This window comes from Polyodon spathula, chromosome 4 (genome assembly GCF_017654505.1).
Source record: "Polyodon spathula isolate WHYD16114869_AA chromosome 4, ASM1765450v1, whole genome shotgun sequence".
Lineage (NCBI taxonomy): Eukaryota > Metazoa > Chordata > Actinopteri > Acipenseriformes > Polyodontidae > Polyodon > Polyodon spathula.
Genome location: NC_054537.1, coordinates 3,088,079 through 3,099,538, shown reverse-complemented (window position 1 = coordinate 3,099,538; position 11,460 = coordinate 3,088,079). Strand labels below are relative to the sequence as shown.

At 35.7% G+C, this 11,460-nt stretch overlaps 1 protein-coding gene across 1 annotated transcript; it reads right to left on the bottom strand.

Annotated features, from left to right (window-relative positions):
* Window positions 1–1,392: 1,392 nt before the first annotated feature.
* Window positions 1,393–5,917, bottom strand: LOC121313783 (homeobox protein engrailed-2b-like). Its single transcript, XM_041246577.1, has 2 exons — window positions 4,877–5,917; window positions 1,393–1,829 (listed from the first exon to the last, which is right to left on the bottom strand). Exons 1-2 carry the CDS (start codon window positions 5,358–5,360, stop codon window positions 1,513–1,515), a joined length of 801 nt encoding a protein of 266 aa, XP_041102511.1. The 5' UTR covers window positions 5,361–5,917; the 3' UTR covers window positions 1,393–1,512.
* Between the last annotated feature and the right edge of the window lie 5,543 nt (window positions 5,918–11,460).

The following is an 11,460-nucleotide window of genomic DNA, read 5'->3' as shown; positions in this document are numbered from 1 at the left end:
CAATTTGGTATGGATAGTCTAGCAACTTAACCCTTCATCTGAACTGCCATCATAAATACCTTGGATCTATTCATAAACACCTTCATTTTTCCCAGTAACAAACTGCAGCTTCCATGCAAAGGCCCCAAACAGAAAGAAACGCCTTCATTCACAGAAAGAGGTTCTTGTTGCATGATAAATAAGCAGTGGAAACACCCCAGAATAAACAGATTATAAGAAGCGGTGCGGCTCGCTAGGGCTCCACGCTGTTATCTCTCCACAGTAAATGACTGTGCTGTCTCGTTGTCTATACTGCACGCATTGATTTTAAAACGATCCTTACAGTGAAACGTGTTCCAAAGACCAGTGAGTATTTGAATTCACTAAGTTTGATTTCCTTTACTTTTTCAGTTTATACAACATTAAAAACGTGACTCGGGGGTTTAACGCTGTTTATCCTTGTCGAAGTACCCAGAGGCAGCCCTGAAGTCTTTCCAGGCCCTCGTCCCTTTGTGCTTCCTGTTCTTTTCAATTCCTGGCAAGCAATATAATTAGTTATTGTAGCGCGCCTAGACCGCTCTCAGACCATTATATTTTAATGTTATCACTGCAAATTCTGTGAGACCAGATGAGAAAGAAATAAGGACGTCAATCGGCCAATTGGAAATTGAAGCATATAGGCATAGCAAGCAAATTGTATTGTAAACAAGATGTACAGACGTGTAAATATGAAATCGATCAAAATAACATATATGTTTATCACCGAATTTGCAAATTACATTTGGTAGCAAAGTCTTATTCACTCCATTATTAAACTAGTTTACAAACCAAACTCTTTCCTTTTACCATATTATTGGAATACAAAATATTTTTTATAAAGACTAAAAAGTTATAATCGTTATTATATGGCACACACTTTTTAAAAACTTTTTTTTTTTTTTTTTTTTTTTTTTTTTTTTTTTTTTTTTTTAAGTCTGGGGTTATCACAAATATTTATTTATCAAAAATGTCTTATATCTGCGCTGCTTCAAGGAATCATATTTCCTGCTTAAGTCCTTAAAAACAAAACAACAAGAACAACAAAAAACACATTGCAGAACAAACATTATCGTTCTATTAGATTCACAGTTCGCCTGGATGCAGCAGAAAAATTCTTTGGACTTCAGCAATGTTGTTTTTTTGTTTTTTGTTTTTTGTTTTTGTTTTGTGTTTCACTGTCAAACATGTGGCTAAAATATAACGCCCATGAAACGCACTTGGTATAAAATGTAACTAAAACACTTTTAACATATACACTTCTGGAAACAAAAAACAAACAAACAAACAAACAAAAAGATCATATATTGAAAAAGTTTTTTTTTTTTTTTTTTTGTTTTGTTTTGTTTTTGTTTTACAACACCTTACCTGCAATGATATACTTGTACACCGAATATTGCAGAATTATATCTAATACAATTTATTAATGCTGGTATACTTTATAAACTGGCCCTTCTTTTATTAAATTATTGCATTGTGTTCTCGTTCTTCTTTTCTTTAATCGCTATCTGATTTGTCCTCTTTTGATGATGTGGCGTGATTGTAGAGGCCCTGTGCCATTAAGTGCAGTGCCAGCGCGTTCTTGTTGCCCGTGGATTTCTTAATTTTGGCTCTTTTGTTTTGAAACCAGATTTTGATTTGAGATTCGTTCAGACTGAGTTCTTGAGCGAGAGCTTGCCGCCTCTGCTCGGTCAGGTAGCGGTTTGTCTGAAACTCGGCTTTCAGTCTCTGCAGCTGTTCCGCTGTGAACGCAGTCCTGGGCCGCTTGTCTTCCTTGCTCGCGGTCTTCTTCTTTGGTTTACGAGACCTGGGCCCTGTGGTTAAAAACACAATAAACCTTAGGGTTTTGTTTTTCAACAACAAACACAGTAATACAGTAATTAAACAATGGGCTACTGCCACATCAAAGGCTGTTATCTTTTTACTCAGCAGAAATATAACTGGATAAATAACGGTCATTTGAAAACTAACATGCACGTTACAGCATTTTCATTGTTACTTTTAAATTTGACTAACAGTGATGTCATTGTTTCTTTTTCAATTATTTATTTACAATTATTTACCTTACATTTCTGTCACTGTTTGGGGCAGCCTTACACAAGTTATTATTATTATTATTATTATTATTATTATTATTATTATTTATTATTATTATTATTATTATTAACGCGTGTTATAACTATTCAGTTAACAACAACACATCTTTAATATTTAATGATGCAGCATATACTAATTCGGACTACTTTTGAATTTTGTACGTTACTCTGGTCAACGAACCTTGTAGCAAGCCTAAATGCATACTTATCTACACACTGCCCTACCCTGGCGTGAAGTTAAATTAAAATAAACACATGCGTGCATAATACAAGCAAATAAATATATAAATAAATAAATAAATACAAAATACAAAAACACAGTGATTTAAAAATAGTACGCCCTACCTAATATTAGAATATCTTCAAAACTATACATTTTATGTAAAGAACAATACAGTTGTTTAGTTATGTGATTCAACCGAAAAAGACGTACACAAATAAAACGTAAACGTTTTGTCATTTGAAAACAGATTGCACTTTTTAATTTCACATGTCTTGTTTGTCGGAGTCTCTATAGTTGGGATATTTTTCTTTCCTGGCGTATTTGCAGGGTAACATTGACACGTATGTTTAGTTGCAGACCTACCAGGCCTATGGGGCTTAAAATAGCTCCCTAAATTATACATAAGCTTCCACAAAGGCTGGGCTTGCAACTCCCCTTAAGACGTGTCGCTCTATAAATTGGAAGCTTGCATTTCGCATGCAAAACTTGGGAGAAAATAACTAACCATTTGTACAAAAATGAATAACAATAAAGAAAAACAAAAGCTCGATTGCAGAGCGACTCGAATGTTTTTAGTGGAAGCATATATATATATATATATATATATATATATATATATATATATATATATATATATATATATATATATATTATAGATATTTGTTGTCGTACTTATAGCCTAGAACAATGTCTGAAACAGGCATAACGTTGCCTATTTCAGACACTGTTCTAGGCTATAAGTACGCGTTGTTTTCAAAATTGTACTGAAAGTCATCATCTTTTGATTCAGCAAAAATATGACATGTAAATTATAAACGCGTATTAAATATGAACGGGGGAAGGGGCGAAAAAATATGTGTCCTTCAAAGTAAGCTGCTTTCTGTTGAAAATATAATACGATCAATTGCTATTTATCTAATGTATGTGATAATATACGAAATGCACCCCCTTGAATTAAAATATCTGGAGCACATTCGGTAATTCGTTAAGTGTTATTATTTTATTATTTTCTATGTAACTAAAAAACACGCAATTGTTTTTGTTTCAAATTAAAAGCTAATGTAACATTGCAAGTTCAGGTTCGTTTATAGTTTGCTGTTTATCTGTTTAAAATACTGGAGCATATATTTAGTTGAAGGCCTAGTCTATTGTCACAAAATATGCTAATTAAATATTAACAAAGGCTAAAGGAGAACAATGGCGCAAATGTGTAATCCCCCTTTAAAACTGCACGGGCTAGTCAAAAATAGCCAAAGCGCGTATACTGTAAAGACTGCTGACGTGTCTGTTTAAGAAATAAACATTCTTTTCAATATTACATGCGCACGGAATCCGCGGGATGCATTGCTGGTAAAAATGCGTTAAAATATCTAAGTTATTTTTTTTATTGAAATACAATTGAAAGCGAACTTAAAAATATCAGGTGTTTTATATAAAAAGAAAAAAAGACGATATAATAAGGAAAACATCTATTAAATAAAGCATCAAACTTTTTTAATATGTTTGTTATTGGCTATTGTATAAGAACTAGTGTCTCTAAATCAATCAATCAATCAATCAATCTATAAGTTGTGCTTGTGGTATCTGTTATTCACACTGAATTTAGTAGCCTGCTCAAAAACACACAAGTAATTAGAATACTGTACACCTATTGGGAATAACGGGCTAATATTATCAAAGCACGTCTCCGACAAAAAGCACAAAGCATGCAGCGTGTAGTTTTGAAATATGCAAAACTGCTTCAAATTATTTGAAAAAAAAAAAAAAAAAAAAAGCAACGTTTCAGCAAAGCAGGCAGGGACGCTCTTAGAAGTCACTTTCATTCTTTACATGGCGGATCCACATTTCACAGTAAAGACATTTCGAATATCTCTGCCCATGTGTTTGTGGGGGACGTTAAACCCATAACAAGGTATATTTACAATTCACCACTGCCTAGAAGGCGTTGCCCGAATGAGCTTAAAACAAGATCCAAATAATATCAATACAAATTAAGCAATCGTTGTTCATTATTACAAATATAATTCCAAATGCATTATTATTATTATTATTATTATTATTATATTATTATTATTATTATCATCATCATCATAGTATCATCATCATCATAGAAAAAAGAAAAAACCAGTTTGGTTTTCAAATGTGGTATGTATTTCCTATATATGGGGAATATATATATATATATATATATATATATATATAATATAAACTTATATATATAATATATATCTATATATATAATATATATAGAGGGCTCACACTATAGCCTGGCTAATGTTTAAACACTTGCGAGGTGTCTATGTTAACAGCACTCCTTGTCAGTTCTACTGGGTTAGCCAGCCAGATACATTACAAACTACCATGTAAAAACCAAAACTCAAGTTTTCAAGAAATCAGTGTTTGTCTTTTTTTTTTTTGTTTGCCTTAATTAATTTATATATTTATTTATTTGTTTTTGGAGTGCATTAAAATGATCAGGAAGTGGTAACACACAATCAATGGCAGCTTTGCACAGTGTTCAGTATGTAGATGTAACTCTTACCTGATGAAGGCCTATCCGAGTATCTAGTACAATAGACCCAGGCTGGCCACAGCATGGGCTGTGAAGGAGTAGTCGAGCTGGCTTGGGAGCTGTCCGAGTCTGAGCTTTGGCACTGATCCCCGCTTTCACCGCGGCCTTTCAGGACTTCGCCGCTCCTTGTTTCGCCCTTCTTCTTTGCCCCGTTGACAGGGTGTAGGTTAGAAGTCCCTTCACCCGCTACAGTCCCTAGTCCTATCTGCCCAGATCCGGGAGCCGAGGGGCTGAGGTTCTCTCCCCCGGGGAGGTTACTCTCATCACGGTTGCAGGTCCCCTCTTTCCTCCGCCCAAAATCTGGTCGTAAGATGTTGTCGATAAAAAAGTTGGTAATGCGGTGCGGGAGTTGCAGGTTCCCAGGCGCTTGCAGAAGTGGGATGATGGCTCTGTTGGACTCATCGCCCGACTCCTGCCGGTCCGCTTCTCTGTTATTATGATCATTTTCTTCCATACTGCTACAGTTTCCAATGTTCTTTCTTTAACCCTTTTCGTGATCTTGAAGTGCACAATCAAATTCCAGTTTCACTAAAAATGCACTTTCCGTCCTGGTTCTTATTTATTTATTTATTTATTTATTACACCTTTTCCCTGTTCAGCAAAGCAACAAAATACTCCTTCCCGTGGAAAAGAGTATTGTTATGCACCAGCCACTCCGTTCAAAGTGTTTCCACAAAGAACATTCATAGTTCTGTTCTTCCAATCCCAACCTGGACTACCCCTTCATGTGTTGCTTTGGAAAGACCATTCAATCAAGCCAAGTCTGTCTCTTCCGTTTTCTGAACCAATCCAATGGATGTGCTGCAGTTACTAAACTAAGGATAAATGAAGAGGTGCTAACTGATCCTGAAATACTTTCACTCTGGATTTCGTGATCTTATTTCCAATACCAGCCCCCCAGGTGACGTTGCACTCCGGTATCCTAGACACGTGCCTTTAGCCAATAGAGTCGAAAAGATTTCACCACGTGACACAATGACACTTAAGTAAATGACAGCACTCTCAACCTCGCATCCCTCCCCCCCTCTCATTTTTTTAAAGCGATAGCGTTCTTCTAAAAACAACAGACTAATTCGTTTGCAGGTCTGTACGTTGCTATTCTCAAGCCCATCGGCAGTTTAATATATGTGTCTTATTTACTGCAGTGATGCAAAACGGAACCCGAATATGATCATGTTGTATAGAATAGGGAATACCCACAATCCCTTGCATATGCATTGCATTGATATTATTTAATGAGCTGGGAATACACAGCGACAGAAGCGAGGGGGAGGGCGGGTGATACCTATTTTACTAGCTTATGCGTTTTTCTCATTTTTCTTTTTTCTTTCTTTTTTTTGTAATTTTCCCTAAATATCATGATAATATCTGCATATTTCTTTGCAACCCATCTTTACTTTAAATATACAAATAGTACAGCATAAAAGAGTGAAGACTAGAAATAAATATGGAAACACAAATGGTGAATTCACAGTGGAGTTATTCCCCATGGAAACTACTGGACAGGGGTCTTTGATCGTTCACTCTTCCAATCAGAAGACGCATTCCTGCTATCGCTCACAGGATCTATTGAAACACAACGCACATGGGGACAGCTTTGAACAGCTTTTTTTTTTTTTTTTTTTTTTTTTTTTTTTTTTTTTTGTTGACCAATACCCTTGATATTTTGTTTTTACCAGTTCCTTTCAAAGTATGTATAAATTAAGAGTTTCATCCTTATCCAGAATTGTTCCTCTGCCACTGATGGATCATGTATGTGCCTCTGCAAACAGTGGTCTGATTTAGAAACTATTATAGTGTGATTATAGTATGTTTTTATCCAACCACAAATTCTCTCTCTTAGGGTACTCTCTTTAAAACAAAACCACAAACATATTTGCGCGTTGATTAGCCTACTTTGTGCTGAGGGGAATCTGTGCTTGGTTGATCTTGAATCTGAGAAAGGGACGAATGGATCATTTCAGAAAAGGGCCCGTGCTTCTTTAAAAGAAATCAGTGATGCAGACACACCGTTGTGATATTGGTGCACATGATACAGCGCAGCGCCAAAGACAAAACAGAAAGGAACTTAAAGCGCTGGCCTTATTTACACGCCGGCCGTACGCGGGATTTACACTCATTCTCATAGCAATAGCAATCATGATATGAATTAGATCAATGTTTAGTCATGCGGTTGTATGTGACGTGCTCTGGTCGAATACGTATTCTGTGTTAAAGACACTGCAGATGGACTGGTGTGGGTGCCTAATTGAGGAGGAGGAATGCTTTTAATGGACAGATGATGACTTCTTTGTTTTTACATCTGACCAACCTGCTTCACCACTTGCTTGGTGTTACTCGGAATGTGAATGCAGTCACGCGAAAGGATTTTTCGGACTGCTGCTGTCATAGAGACCCACGGGACACCGCGCTGCACTCAGATATATACCCGACAGTAATGTATGAGGACCACAGGTGACGAGAGTATGTTTGCAATTAAAGCTAAGCCATGCTTCGCGCCGTTTAAAAAGTAAACACAAACAGTAGCATATATGGTTTTAAATGTTACAAAAACGAATAGGCTCTACCATCACCTGATATGACATTATCTTGGTTTTAGCAATTGATTACACCTTAGATATGAAATAAGCCTCTTTTCAATTCTCAGGGTGTATATCTATAGCGCTCAGCAGTGACACATTAACAGCATTGTAAACGAAGCCTGGTGTATGTTCAGTAATCATGTTTGTTTAAAACACTCTTTTTTGTTAGAGAATGTGTAAATGCCAGAAGGAAGTGAAAGTAAAGCAGTACGTATTGAACAGGCTATATATCATGAGGTAATGGTGCCCTGAGCAGCAGAGCTGCAAGTGAAGGCGCTCCTATGCGATTAGGGTGACTGCAGAGTGGCATTTTCTAATTACTTGGCTGCTCTAGCGTGGTAAAAGGCTATAATTAAACCTCTTGGAGTTGTTGCGAAGTGTTCACACATCAGGTATTTTCCTTGCGGGACTTTGCTTCTTACGCTGAGTTAATATATTTTCAAACAAATACGTCTGCAGCTTGTCCTGTGCAGGGCGGAGCAGTGTTCAGGCCTGTGCATATGAAATGTTTAACAGTACAGTTTCATTTACCGGTTTATTTAAAATGAGTGTATATGTTATAAACCAGTAATTATTGTTATTAATTAGGGTGTTATTATTATTATTATTTATTCTGGTATCAGTTACGCAGTTAAAATTGAAATACGACAACATTGGGGACTTTTAATTCTATTGAATTACTTAATTTAATGTGTGTTGTCTATAGATATACGGTTGTTAAACTCAAATTATTATTATATATATATATATATATATATATATATATATATATATATATATATATACACACACACACACACACATACATATTTAATTTGTACACACTTCAAAGTCGTGGAAACAAAATCACATTAAGCTGGTAACCTTTTAAGAAAAATTCCAAAACAATGTGCTGGTAAGTGTAATAATTGTGATTAAAGGCACCTAAACTGTTTAGTATTGTAACTATTTTATACACGTGATGTCGTAGGCTTTATAGATACTACACAGCATTGTGTTTAAATAAACTCTTGTGTTAAACACAACAACGTTTTAATACATATAGCGCTGTGTTTGCTATCAGAAAAAAAAAAAAAAAAAAAAAAAAAAAAAAAACACACAGTAGCACATCTATGAGTTATTACCCTGGAACTCAGCTGCTTGTATCTGTAAATGGTGGGTGAAAGCTGGAAGTAAGAAAGGTAATTAGACAGGCCATTATCACGCTGTGATTGTTGCTCTGATGCTAGAGATGCCCTGATAATCTTGAACACCAAATCAACACAAAACAATAGCTGTAAAGACAAGCCGCCCGGTTCAAAACCTGGCCTCTAACCCGTTCCTGCCTCGCCCTGTGGTACACTCGGAATTACAGGAAAGTATAACCTGTGATTCTACACCGTTTAAATGAAGTTTTTTGCGCATCCCACAACGTATATAACCACAGTTTATAAAGTTAGCACACCCTTTCTCAGTTACACTGTCGGTGCTCTACACTCATTTCATTCTGTATTTGGGAGAAAACTCTCAAACGGAACGTCTACTTGCATTTTTACTTTGAATCCAGAATTGTAATAGCTCAAGGAATCCGCATTTTAATAATTAGCAATACGAATATTTTGGAACGTGATCTATTCGAATATTCTCAATTTCTTTATAAAATAAGATTTCTTTTGTTGTTTGTTTCACTGTTTATTTGATTGTATTTAATCGCAGAGGTGTAGGTATTATTGGCTTTGCATTGCCAGTTTATCTGCCCACATAGATATATTCCTGGTAGAGCTTTGCAGTAATGAAAATAAAACAAACATCAACACTATTCATGTTACAGAATTCTAGAATCAAAGCGGTGTTTCTAACAGTTTATCTTTTTGCGTTTTGGGGTGATAAATATATATTATATTTTATATAGTAAAACTAAAGAAAATCATTTAGGTTAACCGATAACAAAAACAATTCACACAAACAACGCATGTGTATGTTCGTATATACAGAAACGCACAGGCCATAGCCTACATATTTCTGTTGACACCAAAACTCTACAGGTTTTAAGGTCAATATGGCATAGCCCATTGATCTATATATTCTCATCGCTGGATCACAGAATATCTGCCACAGTTTAACAACATTGCCAAAAACAAGACTTATCGGCAGGGTCTGCTAAGCATGTACCAAGTATGACAGTCAACTGTTCTCTATAATAGTTGAAACGGTAACTAAAGGAGCTTGTCCTTCTTGTTTCAATAGCATTTCTTGTAAAGTCACTGGATTAATAATGCATTATTCTGTAATATCCTAAGCATCTATGAATGTTATCTGGCCTCATAAGAAACCTGAATGGTCTTTGAGCATAGACGTTGTGGTGATTTATATTCGAAGAATGGAAATGATATCTGTCTAGTATTTCAATAGGCATGCTCCCTGTTACTTCAGTTGAACGAAACCCTTGTCTAGTGGTCTTAGTGCCGATGGATACATGGCAGAGTTGCTTGACCGATATAACCCTACTTACTAACCTCTTCGGCTAGGGACAAGTTACAGCGCAGACCGTTGAGATGAGCTTCAGTCACATCAAACAGTAACTCTAGAAACGATCCATATATATTGAAATGTGTCTTTATGAAATAAACTAATAACAACCCTAGCGACTTCTTGTCTTCCACGTGTTGTAAATCGCGCAGCCTGTCTCAGATGTATGCGATCTTGTTTACCTGTTCCAGTGCATTCACATGACCTGGTGTTAGGGCTTAATCATAATGTAATGTTTCAGCAGCGCTACTGCTGTGCAATGTTATTTAAAATAGTTTACATACAAATAGTCAGCTCATAAAATAATAACACGGCCATCCAATCCGCGCCCTATCACTTGTTCACTTTTTTTTTTTTTTTTTGTGTTTAGTTTTTTTTTTTTTTTGCGAGAACTGAAGTCTCTCCCAGACCCTCACAGACAGAGGAGGGTTGTGTCTCTTAATATGGATAGTCTGGTCTCTATAACTCATTGCACATTGTATACCGTTTGACGCACTTCCAGTTATGTATTATACACGCAGCTTCAATCAAAAACACTGAAGAAGTACGGCATAATAGCATACAAAAAAATAAAACAATAACAATAAAGTAAAAACAATAACACGGATGCTAGTCAAGGTGGCTGCCATTTTGTAGAACTCAATGAATGGCTATTTGGGTTAGATAGGTTAGAGCGTTTTCAGATGAAAACAGATCGGACATTTTACAATAGGACTCTACATATTAATAACTCTACCAGTGGTTCGGTGCTTTATTTATTTATTTATGGTAAGCCAGTCGGTTGTTAAGCAGGGTGAGGCGTGATATTTGTGCAATATTAACAAGGGCTTGGAGTCGTTTCACCAAGTCAGTACTCACTAACTACTTTTCTACAAAATAATCTCACCTGATTTTTTAAAAACCTTTAAATCTCCATTCTATTGCATACAAAACACTTACAACTTTAAAAACTTGAAGCTGTCATCTATGAATTCCGCTGGGGTAAACTGTGATTGAATGGTCGGTGCTTTGTTCTTATGTTTTATGTTTACGTGTGTTCACATAAATGTTAAAAATGATCTTTGATTGATTAGACATTTCATTGCAGCATGCCATAGTCAAATCGCACAAAACGCAGGGATGCCTATGTTTTATTTTAGAAATCGTACGCGTTAATGCTTTTCCAGAAAACAATTAAAAAAACAACAGCACTAAAATAAAGTACACTTACTGTTTAACACCTGTACTATATTAAAAACAACAGACACTGAGACAAACAAACAAATGCAAAAAAAACATTTCCTAACGTTGATCCTTAATGTGACAAAAGAGATTTCTACATCAAAATGCAGACATGCCTCTGTTCTGAAATGTATGTGCCCATAATACATACGACACCTATTATAAGATGCTGCCTATTACTGCTTATTAAACGCTATTAAAAAAACTTATACTTACCCTTGTTAATACACAGTAACACATGCA

Bases quoted from the DNA above. Each gene is read 5' to 3' on its own strand.
- LOC121313783 (XM_041246577.1), bottom strand. From the start codon at position 5,360: ATGGAAGAAAATGATCATAATAACAGAGAAGCGGACCGGCAGGAGTCG. The intron at 1,830-4,876 runs GTAAGAGTTACA...TTTTAACCACAG, and splicing joins CTCGGATAGGCCTTCATCAG to GGCCCAGGTCTCGTAAACCA.